At 43.9% G+C, this 20,067-nt stretch overlaps 1 protein-coding gene and 1 pseudogene across 10 annotated transcripts in view; both read left to right on the forward strand.

Moving 5' to 3' along the window:
• The first annotated feature begins 9,000 nt into the window (after positions 1-9,000).
• Positions 9,001-9,156, forward strand: LOC119852382 (annotated as a pseudogene).
• Positions 9,157-11,523: 2,367 nt separating this feature from the next.
• The window catches only part of DIP2C (disco interacting protein 2 homolog C), a 513,143-nt gene continuing 504,599 nt past the window's right edge, over positions 11,524-20,067 (forward strand). For 3 of the 10 annotated variants that reach the window (XM_038391691.2, XM_038391692.2, XM_043509596.1), the window contains exon 1: positions 11,556-12,069. In XM_038391691.2, coding sequence (XP_038247619.1) covers positions 11,985-12,069 — 85 coding nt within the window. In that variant the 5' untranslated portion in view covers positions 11,556-11,984. Of the gene's footprint in view, positions 12,070-20,067 lie in introns of all 10 variants that reach the window. The other 7 variants (XM_043509592.1, XM_043509593.1, XM_038391694.2 and 4 more) reach the window with 6 other exon arrangements.

Genomic DNA, 20,067 nt, shown 5'->3' on the forward strand with positions numbered 1-20,067 from the left:
CTTCACCACCAACCAGGAGCTGCCAGAGGTAAGTGCTGCCCAGTGGAAAGCTGCACCCCAGCCCTGAGCCTCCTCCCGGAGCCTGAACCATCTCCTCCACCCGCAGTCCTGAGCCCCCTCCCAGAACCAACACCCCAAACCAGCCCTGAGCCCCCTCCCAGAGCCAGTATCCCATACCTCCTCCTTAACACTGAACCTACTCCTGCACCCCAAGTCCCAGCCCTGACTCCCCCCCAGACCCAGCACCTTGTATCCCCTCCTGCACCCCAACGCTCTGCCCCAGCCCGGAGCCCCCTCCTGCACCCAAACTCCCTCCCAGAGCTTGCAGCCTCACCCCCTCCTGCACCCCCAACCCCCTGCCCCAGGCTCAGCCCGGAGCCTGGGAACACACTGCAAACCCCTTGACCCCAGCCCAGAATCTGCACCCTCTCCTGAACCACGACCCCAGCCCAGTGAAAGTGAGTGAGGGTGGGGGAGAATGAGTGACAGAGAGAGGGGGGATGAAGTGAGTGGGCCTCAGGGAAGAGGTGGGATAGATTCTGGGTTGCCCTTTGTTATAAATATAAAGGGAAGGTAAACACCTTTAAAATCCCTCCTGGCCAGAGGAAAAAACCCTTTCACCTGTAAAGGGTTAAGAAGCTAGGATAACCTCGCTGGCACCTGACCACAATGACCAATGAGGAGACAAGATACTTTCAAAGCTGGAGGGAGGGAGAAACAAAGGGTCTGTGTCTGTCTGTGTGATGCTTTTGCCAGGGACAGAACAGGAATGAAGTCTTAGAACTTAGTGAGTAATCTAGCTAGATATGCGTTAGATTCTGATTTCTTTAAATGGCTGAGGAAATAGGCTGTGCTGAATAGAATGGATATTCCTGTCTTTGTGTCTTTTTGTAACTTAAGGTTTTGCCTAGAAGGATTCTCTGTGTTTTGAATCTAATTACCCTGTAAGGTATTTACCATCCTGATTTTACAGAGGTGATTCTTTTTACCGTTTCTTCTATTAAAATTCTTCTTGTAAGAAATTGAATGCTTTTTTCATTGTTCTTAAGATCCAAGAGTTTGGGTCTGTGGTCACCTATGCAAATTGGTGATGATTTTTATCAAGCCTTCCCCAGGCAGGGGGGTGCAAGGTTTTGGTGAGGATTTTGGGGGGAAAGACGTTTCCAAATAACGCTTTCCCAGTAAACCCAGTCAAACATTTGGTGGTGGCAGTGGAAGTCCAAGGGCAAAGGGTAAAATAGTTTGTACCTTGGGGAAGTTTTAACCTAAGCTGGTAAAAGTAAGCTTAGGAGGTTTTCATGCAGGTCCCCACATCTGTACCCTAGAGTTCAGAGTGGGGAAGGAACCTTGACACCCTTAAATTCAAAAAGTGATCTTGGGCATAAAAAGGTTGGAGACCACTGATTTAGATTATATTAAATTCATTTTCTCTCCCTTAATTCTTTATTCATATGTATTGTAAGGGCTCCCGGGGATAAATATAAGCTTCCATTGCATTGCATGCATTTTACAAAAGTTATCTCCAGACAGTCCTCTTTCCCTGCATTCTCCAGTTCTGAGCCAATTTCTTCCCCTCACTGATAAAACTTTTAGGTGCCAATCCTTCACACACTAAAAAAGGTTTGCTGTTATAACTATACTGACAACTCCCTCTGGGGTAGACACAACTTCTACCAGCAAAAGTGTGCTTTTGCCAGTATTGTTTATACCAGATCCCTGAACAAATAAGCTACCATCAAAAGCAATTTTTTGCCAGTATAACTGCATCTCAGCTAGGGCTTTTTCTTTTATAGAAATATCATTTAAAAATCACACCCTAAGTGACATTATATCTGCAAAAGTTTTTAGTGTAAATCTGGCCTTAGAATATGTCTTGACTGTGAAGAGAGATGGGTTTTTTACACTGAGGCTTTGTCTACACTACACAGTTTGTAACGACACGGCCATGTCGACGTGGCCGAGTCACTAAAAGTCGGGCAGTGTAAACGTTGTCAGCACTTTTGCAGACAAAATACTTCCACCCCCTATGAGTGGGGTTCGCGTTGTCGACAGGAGAGCACTCCTGCTGACAACAAGCTGTTTACACTGCCACTTGCCATGGCAAACCTTCTTTATGCACCTGTGAATGACAAAACTTTAGTCGTTCAATTGGCAGTGTAGACAAAGCCTAAGATAGCTAACTCAAGTTACACATAAATATCTAACCCAATTTAGCTATCTCGATATAAAATCCTAGCAGAGACAAGGCATAGGTAGTTTTTATCTCAGTGTACATCTACACTACAGAGACTATATTGGCATAGCTATGTTGGCATGACTCTGTGGGGTAGACGATGGAGGGAATTTTTCTGCCAGTGTAGAAACACCACCTCCCCCAAACGAAGTTAGCTATGTCAATGGAAGCATTCTTCAGTTGACATAGTTGTGCCTACACTGAGGATTAGATTGGCATAACTATGTTGGTCATGGGGGTGATTTTTTTCACATGCCTGACCCACATAGCTATCTCAACATGCCCTTAGTTTACTCTAAAAAGGTATGTCTACACTACACACTTTTGCCAAACCAAGTTACACTGGCATAAAGCTGCTGCAATTAGGATAGCACTTGTGTGCATGCATACTTGCCTCCTTGTGTCAGCACTCTGTGTACTCACCAGGAGTTCTGGTTTTGATGCACAGTGTGGTGCACCATGAGTAGGTATCCCAGTGTGCAACTCACCACCATCCAGCATACTATTTTTTGGGAAGTTTTGGCACTGCATGGTGGGGCAGAAATGAGTTGTGCTGGGGTGAGTGGGACTGCACAGTCAAGTTTCCATCATGCAACTTTCTCCACCCCATAATGCCATCTCTATCCCATCATTTTTGTACCTATTTCAAAAATCCCATGACCCCATGTGGGACTTGTTGCTGTCTGCCATTTCCAACAGAAGCACAGAGCCTGCCCAGCTCTGCACTATTGTCATGAACGTTATGAGCACAGGAATCAGAATCCTCTGGTATTTGCAGAGCCACAGGGAACATGACCATTTCCTGTAGGGCAGATGGCAGTGGGACATAGTGAGAACCAATTCAAGATTGTTGGTGGAGTTCATGGAGCAGCTGCAAACAGTGGAGTGCCACTTCTGGGCCCAAGAAATGAGCATTGCCTGGTCGGATAGCATCATCATGCAGACTTGGGATGATGAGCAGTGGCTGCATATTTTTGGATCTGCAAGGTCACATTCGTGGATCTGTGTGATGAGCTCTCCGTAGCCCTCCAGTGCAGCAACATCAGTGGAAAATCATTTTGGAGTTGGAAAATCTACTCAGGGAGCCATTGTCATACAAGTGTGCAGGTCCATTAGTCCCTTCTTGCTATTCAGGACAGTGACTCTCAGCAATGTGCAGGACATAATGGATGGCTTTTCAGCTATGGGGTCCCTGAACTGCAGTGGAGCTATAGATGGCACGCATATCTCTATTTTGGCACCAGACTACCTTAGCACAGAGTACATCAACAGAAAGGGCTATTTTTCTCTGGTTTTACAAGAGCTATAGATCACCAGAGAGGCTTCACTGACCTCAATGTTGGCTGGTCACAGAAGGTGCATGATGCTCATATCTTTAAGAACATGGAACTGTTCAGAATGCTACAAGCAGGGACTTTCTTTCCCAGTTGGAGGTATAGCAGTGGCGATGTTGAAATGCCAATAGTGGTGCTGGGAGAGTCACCCTATCCCTTACTCCCCTGGCTCTGAAGCTGTACACTGGCCACCTGAATAACACCAAGGAAAGATTCAACTATTAGCTCAGCAGGTGCAGAATGACAGTTGAATGTGCTTTTGGTAGGCTGAAAGGGCACTGGTGTGTTTACTTACAAGTTTGGATCTCATTGAGAAAAATATCCTAATGGTTATAGCAGCCTGCCACAGGCTGCATAATATTTGTGGAAAAAAAGGGGGAAAAGTTCCTGCCAGGATGGAGGTTGAACAGCCAGACACAAGAGCTATCAGAAGAGTTCAGTGCAGAGCCCTGGAACTCAGGGAGGCTGTGAAAGAGCACAGAGTAATACCTTGTGGTGTACTGTGCTCTACCTGGCCCTGCTGTCTGGGGGCCTCTTACAAATTGTGTGGTGCTTTAGTACACATCTATGAGTATGACACTGTCAATGCACCTATTAATTTTATGGTACTTGCTGTATATTTATGATGATTACACTGTATTTGTCACTGGTCCCATGAGTTTTGTCACAGTGTACAATAACTACTAAGTGGGTGCTTTCATTACCACCAGGTACTCTGCAGCATATGTTGGGAACTAATAAAGATTAATTATTTTACACACAATACTCTTTTATGGAGTAACAGAAACACATACAAAAATTCTGTGCAAGTTAAAAGCAAATATATTAAAACCTTAATAAGTGTATGGAACAGAGCTTAAAGAAGGGAAAGGAACAGTCATGTCCATTTAAGCTACACATACATCAACTGTGGCTCTCAGAGATTAGTGTATGTGAAGCTGTGGTTGTCCTAAATGTCCTCCATTGTGGAGTGGTACGGGTAGGGGCTGCGGCCCCTAATGCCATGTGGAATCTTGAGGAGAGGTGAAGGGGGGGTGCTATGCTGGAGTTCTCTACGGACTGCAAAAGGAGGTGAGCCAGGGATTGTTGAATCTGTAGAGCCACAAGAGTCTGCAGCATATGTGTTTGCTGCCAGAGAAGCCCCATTACGTCCTGGTGCAATCCCCTCGCTGACTCCTGAGCCTTTCTCTTGTCCGCTCTTTCCTTCTCCATACAGCCTGAAATATTCATTCTCCAACTCTCTGCTCATGGTCCAATGCAGCACTGGCTTGCAGGATCTCACCAAACATATCCTTCCATATTGTTTGCTTCCTTCTCCTTATCATGGTCAGGTGTCCCTGGATATGGAGGGGGAACACTTCAGGTCTGCAATGGCACGAGCTACAGATAAAATGCATAGAGGTACCATTGTCAGTATAGTCACAAGTGAAAGCAAAAGTTAAGATTCAGAACTCCCTTTCCTTGCTCCTCTAAAATTTTAAACAAAACATGTTTAGTGACATTTCTGCTTGCACTTTGCTTTGCACAGCGCCACTCACAGCTCCAGACGCTGTAAATATGGCCCACCAGAGTTGCGGAAAACGATGAGGGAATTGATTGGTTGCATGAAACTATGGGTGGAGAGCAATAGCATTGGATACTGGCACCATTTTCCCCAGGCGGTGGTGATTTTATCTGATATCTCACTTTTGAGGGTAACAAAGCTTGAGAAAGCACAGCTGCTGCTGGCGTCACAAAGCTGCCTGGGCCCATAAGCTGCTAGGCTGGTTACTGCATGGTGTCTGCTGAAGTTATTGCTGATTGACGTGGGCAAGTGTCCTACCATTGTGAAAGAAATAAGAATATCATCCATAGAAACCTTCAGGACAAGATTGCAATGTACCTCCGTGGAAGTTTCCCGAGATCTCTCAGCAGGATTCAAATGACATCCCTCTGTATATAAACAAACTGCTTTTCATGCCCCCCCCCAACCCCCAGTCACATGCCTCCCATCCTCCTTCTCTTCTTCCTCCACCTACACCTCACTGTTTACACCAGGTGCCTGTGACTCGGGTTCCTTGGGGATAACTATGGTTTTGTGCGGGGTGGGGGGGAGCGGGTCTCTCCCAAGTATGGCCTGCAGCTCTTTGTAAAAGCAACAGGTCTATGGCTTGGCACTGGATCAACTGTTGGTCTCTCTGGCCTTCTGATATGCCTGCCACAGTTCCTTCACTTTCGCGCAGCACTGCTGCTGATCCCTGTCATACCTCCTTCTCCTGCATCCCCTGTGCAAGCTGCTCATACATGGCCACATTTCTATGGCTGGTCCGTAGCTGTGCTTCCACAGCCTCTTCTCATCACAGGACCAGAAGATCCAATATCTTCTGTCTACTCCAGGCCAGAGTGTGCCTGGAGTGTGTAGGTGGCATGGATGGTGGGTGGGGGAGGCTGGGCCTCCCCAAACAGCCAGGGGTGTCCCTGCCCACACTCTATCCTCAGGGCCCTGCTTTGGCAGTGCTGCTGGGCTCCAGGGGCTGGGGCCATGCTGCCCGCCTTCCTGGAGCTGTGCCAGTGCCCTGCTCTGTCCCTCCCGGCACTCCGGGGTTGGGGATGCTGCAGTGGCACTGTGCACTCTCCCTCCCAGTGCTCCGGGGCTGGTGGGACTGCGAGCATTAGCCAGCCTGGGGCGGGGGCAAGCGGCCATGGTGGGGGGCTCTGGGTTCCCGGTGTGTGTGTAAGGGGCGGGGCCTCGGCTGGAAGGGAAGGGGCTGTGGGCTAGCCTTCCACATCCAGCAGTTCACGTGCCGCCCATGGTAGGCGGCATGATCGTTTGGGCAGCTGCACCCAACAATGGACAGCTGCTAGTGTGCTTGCCAAGCTGGGCAATAAGGGAAAGTCATTTCAAAAATTCATGGGGTTTTAAAAGGCAAGGGGGCTTCTGCTCTCTGTGACTTCTGGGAAGTGGAGTTCACAATTGTCAGTGTCGGGCAATGTGGTACAACTGCTGGAGGACTGGTGGGGTCTACATTCATGCTGCGTCAACCTCAATACATTGACCATGGCTCAATGCCACTTGGGGAGGTGATGTTATTATATCAGTGTAACGGAGAGCTTACATGGAGCAGAGATAAATTGAAGTGTAGACACACACAACTACATTGACACCAGGGAGGCTTAAATGGACTTAACTTTGTACAGTAGAGCAGGCCCAAGACTCAATGGGGCTAGTTGAAGTCATCACTATGCCCTACCCCACCCCCACCTGGGTTATACCTCAATTACCTACACTGAGGTTAAAAACTACCTATGCCTTGTCTCCATTAGGATTTTACATTGGGATAGCTAATTCAGGTTAGATAACTCTAAAACTACAGGATCAGGGCCTTGTCAGTGAGAGAAAAGGACAAATTCATCTCTTCTCTTGAACAGATAAGGTACTTATGGCATGCAAATCCAGTCAAAAGAGCTTTTAAAGACATATGTATTTGACAAAAAGGGTTATACCAAGTATAACAGTATAATATGACAGTATTAATTAATCTTAATATTTTGTATTTAGTACCTTCCTCTTTTCCCACTGAAATCAATGGGAGTTTTACCTCTGACTTCAGTGAAAGATCCTGATCCTGGTGCCTTTCATCTAAAAATTTTAAAGCATTAATTGAGTAGACCACAATGATTCAAATCCTGTGAATTTCTTTCTTCTTGTTTTAAATTTAAATAAGTTGAAAATATCCAAACTGATTTCCTTGATATCTGGTACCCTGGGCATGATCCTGAAAATCCTTACTTATGTAAATAGTCTCTTCTCCTGCGAGCAGTCCTACTCAAACAAATTGAATTATTCAGGTGAGTTATTCAGATCCTTCAATTTGAATAAGTTAAATTTAATCTTAGAGTGATTATTTTTCCTTTTAAAGTGACTGATTTATGGCAGTTGTAATGAAAATGCCAGGAGACCTTTAGCTGTAAATGTTGCAAATGTTCGAATGTTTCCCATTAGGCCCCTTTGTGCAATGTCATAAAAGGCAAAAATTTGGAAAATGGAAAACGCAACTAGCATATATTCTGCAACAATCAGATAACAAGTAAAATAATCACCACTTATCAGCTGAAAGATTTAAGAAATAAAGGTGCAACTCTGAGATACGCTTTAGTGAGGGAAACTGGATTACTACAACGCTTTGTATTTTCTCCCTTTTGGCCGCCTCATTAATACATGAAAAAGCTACTCCTGCAGTGCTCTGATGCTTTCAGCATACTGTGTCCCACACAAAACAATAAATAAACAGAACATGGATTTTCAGATAGGAACCCTAGAGCATATAGTTTTAGCTGGTTTTCATTGGCTAGATCCTAACCTGACTGAAACAAGAAAGATCAGAGATAGGATTCTGTGTGTCTGTGCTGGTATCACTCAGGAATCATTCCACAGAAGACAAAAACATTACCCTATATACCTTGTATGCTCTTGTATCACCCTAAATGGCATGTTTGTTGTCATGCTGTAAAACGTAATGGGCCTGCTAAAAAGGACCTGAATAATTGGTTCTGGTCTTGCACTGCACTAAGGAGCAGCATGGGAATGGTTAAAAGAAATTAGAGTATATGATGACTAAACGGATAGAAGCAAATGAAATTAAGGGATTCATCTACTAAGATCATGTCTACAGCACATATTTCTACTTGCATAGCTATCTCTGTCAGTGGTGTGAAGAGGAGTGATTCCTGATTGATACAGCAGAGTTAGCAAAAGCCCCTAGTGTAGATAGTTATACTGGCACAACTATGCGTTTGCCAGTATAGCTTGCTTTGCTCAGGATGGCTCCATTTTGCCTGTATAAAATAAGCTGCAAATAGGAATGTTATGCTGCTAAAGTACCTATGCTGACAAAGTGCTCCTAGTATAGACATGGCCTAAAGTCTTGTCAACATTACTGAATTTTACAAAAATATTCCCCCTGGTTCCAGTATTACTTCAACTGAACTAGTGTTAGCACCAGTTAGGGTTGCCAATTCTGACTGAAGTTTTTCCAGGAAATTTTCCCCTCAACATGACGTAATGTCATTTTCTTAAAATATCCTATTAAAATCTCCCTGATTGCTTTCAATAGTCACCGGGAGATCGACGCCGATTCTGGGAGACTACAGGCCAATCCTGGAGGCTTGGCAACCCTAGCACCAGAGGAAGCCTAGGCTCCCAGAGCCCAGGATTGCTTTTACCACCATGTCAACTAAACATGACAGTGGGAAGACACCAGAAGCCAGTTCATCTGAACTAGTGGTAATATGGTGGGAATCTTTGTAAAATTCCCTACTACAGACACATTCTAAAGCTTACTCTACTCTTTCAAAGGAGCTCCTACATTCTTTGATTTTGCTGCTACTGACTTAAATGGGAGTAGGATTGGATCCAATGTGCTTCTTGTAAATCAAGACTTTGAACTGAGAATGATCACTTCTTGGCCTTTCACTAAGATCAAGTGCAGCATCTATTATTATCTTTATGCATCTCTGTCTGGGGATTATGTATTAAATGTATTTTTGGAACTAGAAGATGGTCTAGCAGCTTGCTTCTTCCTTTCCACAAAGTGTCTCCAGGAACTCCTTGGAGGAAGAAGGAGACAGGAAGAACTGCAGATGTTCAGTCTGCTTGTTATAATACAGCAACTGGTTTAATGCAGGGATTCCAAACTCCAGTCCCTGGTAGTCCGTTGGTGGATGCAACTGCATTCTCCAGTCAAGCTCTTAGTAAATCTTTAACTCCATGTGACTCGTGTTGTAATCTTGTTCAGTGTTATACAAAACCGTGTTTTACCTATTTGAATACCACAGTTTGCTCTCAACATTTTTTAAAAGTGTAATTTTACTAAAACTGGTTTCAAAGAGATCCTGAAGCATTTCTTTGAGTGCATATTGCTAGTGATTTCTATCACAATTGTTTATAATAAAATGAAAAGGAAATATGTACATTGTTTATTTAGTGTTATAGTTTATATGTATGTAATAATTAAAATGAATAATTTCCCTCAAGAAGTGTTAATAGTGGCCCGCAGTGCCTATTGCAGCTGCATACGTGGACCTCAGGGGAAAAAGTTTTGTAACCCCCAGTTTAACGAATATGGAGCGATGAAGGAAGGCACTGCCTTGTATTATATCTTTATATTTTCGTGAACTGTCATCCTTATACTAAGAGAACTGATTTTCCAACTGTTTTTAAAAGTGTCTACACAAAGTATCCCTCCTTTCAGCTTCCCGAGACTCATTAAATGAAAGTCATGATTTGTGAGGCATAAGCATGGACACACTATAACCTAAATAAAACAAGAACAACCAGAATTGTGGTTAGGTCCATCCCCAACCAATGGAATATACACACACATATGCTTTCATTAAAGTGTACTCAGTGTTTGTTTATTTCTTGGTTGTGGAGAATGTAGTTCAAAATGAACATATCAGAATATGCTGAAAGTTACCTGGTTTGTTAGAGAAAAAAAAATGGAATTCAGGACCTCTGGTATTATTTCTATCTCTGATGTTGAATTTGGGTAAATTGCTTGGCACCTGTGTGCAGTGCTGCCACCTGCTAGGTCCTTACACATCTGTCATTCCAAACAGCCAAGAGCCCCTCTGGCTTCAACATTCTGTCCCTGCTACCCAGGTTCTAAAGCACATGATCTTCTCACAGGTAACATGGGGAACATGGAAAAGAAATCTTACTGCAACACATTGGTTCCCTCTGTGGACATGGGACACAGTGTTCCTCACTCCCTTAAAATGGGATGACAATACTTAGTTCACAGTGTGAAGACTTTCAGAGTAGCAGCCGTGTTAGTCTGTATTCGCAAAAAGAAAAGGAGTACTTGTGGCACCTTAGAGACTAACAAATTTATTAGAGCATAAGCTTTCGCGAGCTACAGCTCACTTCATCGGATGCATTTGGTGGAAAAAACAGAGGAGAGATTTACGATGAAGTGAGCTGTAGCTCACGAAAGCTTATGCTCTAATAAATTTGTTAGTCTCTAAGGTGCCACAAGTCCTCCTTTTCTTTTAGTGTGAAGACTAACTCACTATTTCGTAAAGCACTTTTAAGTTAAAGAGCATTATAAAGGAGGTACGTATTAGGACTTGTCCACACTTGAAAATTAATTTGGATGAAGGGAGGACCACTCTTAGTCTGGAATAAGAACGTCCTCAAATGGTTATTCAGGGATATTCCAGAATAGGTATTCTGGAACAACTCCATGTAGAAAAGCCTTTCTAATACCGCCTTACGCTTCCAGAAATGATGTGAAATAATTGGTTTTGCTTGTTTAATTCATATTGTAGTCATTTTTAGACATAAAAAGCTCAGAGTAGAGAGAAAGAGAGAGAGAGAGAGAGTTGTGAATGACATACAGGAACGTGACCCAATGCCCTAACCTTGAGCGGCAAATTTCTACAGAGGAGCGGCCTGGCGAGGGCACTGTATTTGTACAGCGCCAAGCACACGCCGTTAGCACATAAACCTCCATCAGATGCAATACCCTGAAAATAACTGTCACGCAGACGAACGTGGAGCAACAAAAGCCGATGCCACAAAATGCTGCGCGAAAACCGAACCCCAAAGCGGCGGGGCTTTTCGAGCAAGCCCCCAAAGGCTGCCTAGCGTGGCATGTGACCTAAGACAGCGTTGCTGGCGACCCGCCGCCCATGAACGGTCCCCGAAGTGCCCGTGGGAGCAGTCACGAGGCGGCGGAGCGGCGCCCTCCAGCGCACGGCGTCACCCGGCTCGCAGCGGGGGGGGGGAGGGGCAGAACCCGGCCACCGGGCTCGCCGCCAACTTCGCCGCCGGTCCCCGCGCGCCGGCGGCGCTCCCGGGAGCGTTCGGTTCCGCCCTGCCGGGGGGGGGGGCTGCCCGCCGCCCGGGGAGATGGGGCGGGCTCGAGCGCACCCCCTAGGGGCGTGCGGGGGGCGCTGCACCCGGCGGGTCACGTGCGTGTGACAGCCGCTCTCGCTGGCCGCGGCAGCCGCGCCGCAGTTCCACCCGCAGCAGCCGTCTCGAGCGCTCGCCGGAGCCGGGTCGCGCGGAGCCCGGGCGCGCTGTGCAGGAGTCACCCCGCGGGTTGCAGCGGGCGGGCCGGGCTAGACCGAGCCGCGGTGCCGAGGAGCTGCAAGCAGCAGCAGGCGGCGGCGGCGGCGGCCATGGCGGGGCTCCCCTGAAGGAAGCGGCGAGGGAGGAGGAGGAGGAGGAGGAGGAGAGGAGAAATCTCTGCATTCCCTCCACCCCATCCCTGCGCGCGGACTCCTCGTCCGCCTCCCTCCCTCCCTCCTGTATGCACCGCTGAGACCGCGCGAGGAGTCTGGCATCCACCGCAAGCCCCCCACGTTCCCCCCTTTTCTGTTGCAAACAAAGAGAAGAGAGAGAGGAGGGGAGAGAAAGTCGCCTTGGCTCGAGTATGGCGGACCGCAGCCTTGAGAGCATGTCCCTGCCTCTGGAGGTGAGAGCCAGGCTGGCTGAGCTGGAGCTGGAATTATCGGAAGGTAAATGACTTGTGATCGTCCCCCTCATTTCCACCCCAGCCTCGCCCGCCGAGAGACCCGAGGGGACCCCGCTCCGGGGCTGTCTGCAGCTCCGGGGTGGTGGGAGCAGTAGGCTAGGAGGAGAACCGAGGGGCCGGGGGGGAGTGACACTTCGATGGGGCGGGGGGGTTCCCCTGGAAGGCTGATTGTCTCTGCTGCAGTGTGTAACCTCTCGTCCCCAGCTTTGTGTCCTCATCTCCTGCGTGTATTTCGCACGGTACAGTTGTTTCCTGTGAGTGTCAGTTTCTCCTGGTATGTGACACAGCCTAAGGAATGGGGGGGGGGATCCCACAGAACATTGGGTTGATTTTTTCCCTCTTTCTCCCTGGGACGCTCCATGAGGAATTTGCTGCATTTTCAGTTTCTCGGGAAACTGGTTTATTGAATATTTTTTTTCCCGTGGTTGCTTTTGTTTTCTCCCTAATTCCTGATGGCGCCTGTTGTCTCTCTTTTTTTTTTTCTGCCCCTTCCCCCCACTACCTTTTTCTGAGGCTGTGTAATTTTTTTTTTCTGACTGTAAATTCCTCCTCCTTCTCGCTGCCTCTCCTGCCCCAGTGCTGGTGGAGATGGAAGAGGGGGCTTTGGCAGCAGGATTTGCTGCTCCAGTGTTGCATGTTTTATTACGGAAGATGGAAAAATCTTAAGGGCTGGGCTTGCAGGGATTCCTGTCCTGCCAAGAAAATGCAGTATTACAGAAATCTGCTATATACTTTGTAACAAAACCTATTTGAATATATCCAGGGACTTGCGTTGAAGTCCATGCAGCGGAGTCAACATTTAAATCAGCTGCAACCAAAATAATAATATCTAGGAAGGTTTTTTTTAAAAAAAAAAAAAAAAGCCCGTTAATTATTTCTTTAGGAGAAACAAGGATTTTAGTTTAAACAGAAAAGTCGTTTAACATTTTTAATTGCGAGCTTGGGATCATTCTCCGGTTTGGTCTGTTTGGATGCTCCACGGATTCCCTGGTTGGAAAAGATGTCAGTGTAATTCTCCTATTATTGTTCCTCTGATTTGGAGGATAAGCTGAAGAGGCTAAACCCGCCACCCAGCGTGTCTCTCGCTTCACATTTTGATGTGTATCAGATTGGGTTAAGTAACGAGATGTGCCGAATGATTATTTTGTATGAGGGTTACTTTATTGGCTGGCTACTAACGAGTTCATGTGCTCAACTGTCACACTAAATCTATAATTTGTATCTAATATAGTCCTCTCTGGGGAAGAGAGTGAGCGTATTTCTTTATCATAACGCTAGAGTTTGCTGTGTCCAGGAGTAAAATTTTGCTAACGGTTGCTTGGTCCCCTCTCTCTTATCAAAGACAATTAACGTTCATCTACCTCTGAAAGGCTGTTAGAATGACGCTTAACAGAAGGGGGGGAAAATAACCCAGCATGTCCCAAATCAGTCGTTGGAATAGCTCAACATATCGAACTTCATTTTTTTGTAACGGTTTTAGAAGGGCTTGTTGCCAGAAAGTAAAATGTACTCATGCCAATTTCCACAGCAGGGAGGAGCTGATGTTGACATTGTATTTTTCCTTTTAACGCTTTCAGGGAATGAGCGTGTGGCTCTGTGCATTGCTCTAAGTCCTGTAGCTTTTTTCAGTGCCCTGAAATCTTGAAATAAAGGAGATTAAAAGGCGAGATTGCCTTATTGCAGCCTACTGTGCATTGATTGGCCCTTATCTGTGCTAATAGGGACAGGAAAAGCTGACTGTTTATACTAGAGTATGCTGGATACCCCGCATTCTGGCTGCAAGTAGAGATGTTGAGTTCATATAGAGTATGATCTATATATCAACAGTATTGTAATGAAAACAAATTTAATATATACACTGTATTTTCGGGATGCTATAATCAATCTGAATATAACTTTCCTCTGAATGATATATTTCTGTGGTTAAGAACACAGAGTGTTGGAGTGCTGAGCATAATCCAGTAATGTATTGAGGAAGTAGGATATGTTTAGCAATTAGACATTTGTACACACGGTCCAGCTTCATACCTGGTGTAATTATTTACTTCATTGGAGTTCCAGCTGGAGTGAACTTATCCCACAAACAATATCTCTTTCTTTTGTGGCACTGAACCCAACTCCTAGTGGGCAGTATGGCCAATGTCTTCAAAACATGGCACCTATATTTTTTAACTCTAAATACATGAATGGTTTAATGGGAGGGGGGTAGAAGGGAGGAGGGAAGGGGAGACAGAGCACCACTGAAGTGACTTCACTTAAATGAGTGGTCTAAATGAAGTGAATCTAATGGTGATTGCAGGTGTTCAGCACCTCTGAAAATTAAGCCACTCATTTGTTAACTTTAGGCACCCACATTGGAAATTTTGGCCTATGCCCATAATTTCCTAAGGTAGATGTATCTCTACATACACTATGATCGCTAATTTTAGAAGGTGTAGTTGTAGGTAATGTAATTGTAGGTAATGTGCTTATCATGCTAGCACAGTACTTTAAATGGTTTTCAGAACAATTTTGCATTGCTAGGCCCTGATCCCACAAACATTTGTGTGTACTTAACATTGCTATTTTGAACAGTTCAATTGAAATCAATCGGATTGCTCACAGTAGTAAAATTAAGCACATGATTCATATGCTTGCAGGATCAGGGTCTTAGTGTGTGTTGCACTTATATAGTGATAGTGTGTCTGTATATTAAGGCCCAGTTTCAGGAAACTTGGGAGAGCAAACAGATTCAGGACAGCACTTAAGCACTTGCAGAAAGTTATGCATGTTCTTAAGTCCTATGAAAGTTAATGGGACTTAAAGATAAGCTTAACTTAAAGCATTTGCTTAAGGGCTTTCCTGAAAGAGGGCTTATGGAAAAAAAACTGTTGTAGAGAGAAAAGGAGGACTTGTGGCACCTTAGAGACTAACAAATTTATTTGAGCATAAGCTTTTGTGAGCTACAGCTCACTTCGTTGACTGTGTGAAATGATTTATTGCATTGCTTATGCTTATGTATGTTTTAGTGTATCTATCCAGCTATACAGTGTTGACACATCTGTGAGCTATGTGTCTTATAACTGTAAGTTGTACCAGTACATTCTGGGACTCCTGGTGCACCTGTCCCACAGTGCAAAACACACTTGTGAGCATCAGAGGCTTTTGGGCAACTTCCAGATGAAAGTTGCTGTATTTTGGAAAGGAGTGACTGATTGTTTGTGGTTTCTTATTCTAGAGCTAAATACTTCTCAGGTGTTTTAACCAGCTTGTATAAATGATGGGCTCAATCTTGCAAGTATTTATGAATGTGCGGAACTTGATACATATTAGTAGTCTCACTGGGACTGGGAGAGCAGTGCTGTGTCACAAGCCCACAAGACACTGTTTGGCTCTTACAACCTCAGTGTCTTTCAGCTTGGTTTTGTTTTGTTTTTTTGAGTAGGGGTAGCAATATTTTTTCACTTACAAATAGATTCCGATCTACTTGCTCAAGCTGGGTAGTGCCTGTCTTCATGCAAAGTCTCATTGAATTCCGTGGTCAAGGTAACCACATTACCTGCCAGGTAACCACACAACCTGCCCTGTTACCAGTTTGGATATGATGTGAAGTGTATGGGACAAGGTAAGGAAGTTTACTATGATTTTTGTCCAAATCTTGAAGCTGACGTGCTTTGCTCTGCAAGGAGGAGATGTACCTTCTGAAAGTGTTGAATTTGTAGGGGTTGTGTTGTGATTGTTAGGGAAGGCTGACCAAACTTCTGCAGCAATCCTTGTCTTCATTTCCACTGGTGACAGGGTTATCTCTGAAGTCTGAAAATGATTATTTAAAAAAAATACAGTTGTTAAAGAGTTTTAAAATGTAGTATGTATGTAAATTCAGTTAACCACTTTCAGATCATGTTACTTTTCTTAATATGTTTTAAAAGTTGGTGTGGCCAGAGTCTCAAAAACCTTATAGTGTATGTCTGCAGTCTAAATCCATGTGAGAAGGTGTGTACTGTAAATTCATCACCTGAGGAGTAAAGTCCACTTTCATGGTAAGTGTTGAGGTGTAATTTTATGTTCAGTTTAAGGCATTAGTATATACCTTACCATGATGTTTTCCCTTAATGTTGGAGCAGGGAGAAATGTTACAGTGTGTCTCTGAAAATATGGAAATGCAAAACAATAGTTTGTGAAAGTGTTTTAAGTAAGTAGTGGGTCTTCTACCATCCAGTTCAATATTCTTTAAGATGTTTGTATGAGTGTGTGTGCATGTACACTAGTAGATTACCTGCTTGCTCTGAAGCTCTGTAGTAGTTTCTACTGTCTGTACTGGTGCTTGCATAGCTGATGAACTGTAGCTGTTCTGGGCTGATGCAATCAGCATCTCACTTCATAGTGTAGTTCATTAAGGCTATTTGCAATTTTATGAGCCTTTAGTTTTCTAACCCTGTATAATTTTTTACTGGATGGAATTAGATGAATCATCTTATTTTCTACTAACTGAAGATCTGATATAATAGTAATAAAAGTGTTTTTATGAATGTCTTTGCATTATAAAATTAAAAGACCCATACATTTCTTAAAAGTGCCTACCAATTAGAAAGAATTGCTCTGGAAATACTTTTTTTTTTTTTTTTGGATTAATTTAAGGGTACACAAGATTACATTGCCCTTTAAATTACTTTCTGATCCTAAATTAATTGGGAAAAGATCCTTTAAATTTCTTCCATTATTTTATCCAAGTGTCAGATAACCTTGTAGAAATGCTTAAGGAACCACAGATGCCATATGGAAAATGTGAAAAACATCCTGTTCAGAAATTATTTTCACTATAAGCTGTATATATTAGTTTCTTTCCTCCTCCATTTTATGAATATGTGGCATAGGTTTTTTTTGTGTATGAACCTTTCCCAAAAGAATATTTTTCATAAAATGTCAGCAGATCTTTTTTATGAATATTAATTGATTCTCAGAGGGCCTGGACACATGTTCAGCTAATTAATTTGGCCCTCAGTTTTAGTTATGTCCATTGGCCCCATTATGTGCATTAATGTTTGGATTTATTGGGTTGTTGTTTGGCCCAGGTTGCAAATTAATTTGTTTGTTGTAGGGCTATGTGCTCCCCATACCCATCTCCTCTTTTTGTGTCTGTTACTATGCAGTGTTTCCTTCAGGATAGGAAAGCAAGGGCCTCATACACTACTAGAATAATACAGTCAGCAAAAATACAAGTGCTTTCAGAAGGGAGATATAGTTGGCAGGGTCTACTATGGAAACTAAAAGCAGCAAACCGTATGTCTGGATATACTCATGGGGTTGGGGCCAGGGAACCTTAGTTCCTATAAAAAAGAAAAGGAGTACTATAGTTAGTACTTAAGAATATTAACCAGCTGACCCTGTACCACCATAGCAGGTTAAGACTGTGGAAACTTGAATAACTACCATACCTGTATGAATTTGGGGACACAGTAATTCTTTTGCTTTAATTCAGTCTTCAACAGATGATACTCTAGCAAATGGGTACAACCAGCCTGTCCAGTGGGATCTAAAGAAACTTTTTTTTCCCTTTTAAGATGAAGCTCTTGTCATCAGTTGTGCTGGACAGTGTACTGGTTTGAGAGCGAGAACAAGAGAGCTGATTGTTTTATAAATGCAGCCAGAGTCGCTCATGAGTTAACGCTCTCATTTAAAGCAAGGGAATTAGAGCTTTAATATTTGTTACATTTGTAGTTATTTGGCTTTGCTCTGATATCTGAACTCAAGACCTTTAGTGTATGTTGATGCATCACAGGGATTTCCCTAATGGCATTGGCGTGCCTTGGCTACTCATTCATTTGAAACACATTTTAATGTCTTGTAAAACATACTATGCATATTCCGAGGATTTCCCCAAAGCAGCTCTCCTGAAAGTATGCTGTAAATATATCATTATTTGAGGCTGCTGTTGTGCAGTGGTTTATGGTGAAGTGTTATACTTGATAGATCATTCAGATTATCAGTACTGTGTAACACAACAGAGACACAATTGCTTCCCTTCTCAAGGATGTGTGAAAATTGCCTCGGGGCATCAGTTTTGTTAGTAAAGCAGCCAGCAAGCAATTTATTTGTAACATGTTGCCTATCTCCGGTTCTACTGAACAATCCAGCAGGTAAAAGCCTAATATTGCTTTCCCTTGCCAAACTATATTATGTATATTGTTCATGTATATTGTTGTTCAATAGCCTAGCCCACATCTAAAAATATTCTTCCATATTTTGGAGTATGCTGTCACATTTAGATTCAAACAGGCTTTACCCTCGTAACTCCATTTATTCTGGAGCACAGATTAAACTTCCCTTTAATTTTCTTCAGAAAAATGATTATTAAAAAAATCTCATTCTATATAAAACACAGGTATAATGGGAATGGAGAGCAGTAGAAAGATAAATATCTCTCCAAAGGGACATCAATAGGTACCTTTAGGTTTTTATAGCTCAAAGTGTGTGGGGGGAGGGAGGGAGGCCGGCCTGGTCTATGTATACAAATTAGATTGTTAGCTACATTGCTCAGGGCTATGAAGTTTCGCATCCTGAGCGCTGCAGTTAGGTTGACCTAACATAGAGCACAGCTGAGTTGATGGAAGAATTCTTCCTCTGACCTGGCTACCACCTCTGGGAGAAGTGGATTATGTACATCAATGGAAAAAGCCCTTCTGTGGATGTAGGAAGTGTCCGCACTACAGTGGCACATTAGTAGTGTAGACATAGCCAGAAAATCTTAAATGTACTGTATCTCTGCTGTACTTAAAATATATCACATTGGTAGATGCGCAGGTGAACGAGCCTCTGATAGTGTGGCTGATGTGATTAGGCCCTATGATGGTATCCCCTGAATAGATATGTGGACAGAGTTGGCAACGGGCTTTGTTGCAAGGATAGGTTCCTGGGTTAGTGGTTCTGAACTGCTGGAATTAGCCTACCTTGCTTGTCACCATGAAAGGTTTTCCTCCTTTCCCCCCCCTGCTGCTGGTGATGGCTTATCTTAAGTGATCACTCTCCTTACAGTGTGTATGATAAACCCATTGTTTCATGTTCTCTGTGTGTGTGTGTGTATATAAATCTCTCCTCTGCTTTTTCCACCAAATGCATCCGATGAAGTGAGCTGTAGCTCACGAAAGCTTATGCTCTAATAAATTTGTTAGTCTCTAAGGTGCCACGGGTACTCCTTTTCTTTTTGTCAGACAAGATGACTCACTGCTGTATAAGAATGCACCACAGTACATAGCAGTTTTGACATAAACTCTTAATCCTTGTGAAATTTTGCATGTATATTCCCCACCTCCCTTGTAGGTGAGCTCTTGTCTATGCTGAAGTCCTGATGGTCCCACTCTGCCCCCCTTCCTAAGGACCAGTTTTGCTGTCCCCAGTCATCTAGCTGAGGATGGGATGTGGCCTACTGTCCAGAGCTCATTAACAGTGTTCTGTAATTGTCTTAAAAAGGTCACTGTTGTAACGTTTCCTTTCTTTCCTCAACTCATGAGGCTGAGATTGGTGCATTTCCAGACCCCTGCTGTCCTGTGCAGTGTTTATTTCTGTCTCCTGCTTATGTTGTTAAAGTAAGTATATGCTAAAAATCTAAGTCTTGGTTTCACATAATACCACTTGACTTAGTGATGCAAATCAGAGAATTGCTCATTTTAGGGTTGTGTAACTCAGTCAAATGAGTTTTACGGTAATGTTAACTAGAGCTTCTAATTGCTTGATCAAGTTTTCAGTACCACTACTAAGTACATCCTTAAAAACTATGAAATAGATTGGGGGCACATTATCCTCTGCTGCAATAAAGCACAGAGGGGCAATTCATCTTGAGGAATTCCCTGCAAATTGTTCCCCGAGACAGGAGGTGCTTGGAAGGCCACAACATTAAGAGGAGCTATGTTGCTTTGAACTGGAGTCTCTTGAGGCTTCTCAGTAGCAGCTGTGGAGGAGACCCAGAAGGAGTTAATGCAGTTCTAAATGGGAGAATTATAGACGG

The sequence above is a fragment of the Dermochelys coriacea genome, chromosome 2 (genome assembly GCF_009764565.3).
Source record: "Dermochelys coriacea isolate rDerCor1 chromosome 2, rDerCor1.pri.v4, whole genome shotgun sequence".
In the NCBI taxonomy this organism is placed as follows: domain Eukaryota; kingdom Metazoa; phylum Chordata; order Testudines; family Dermochelyidae; genus Dermochelys; species Dermochelys coriacea.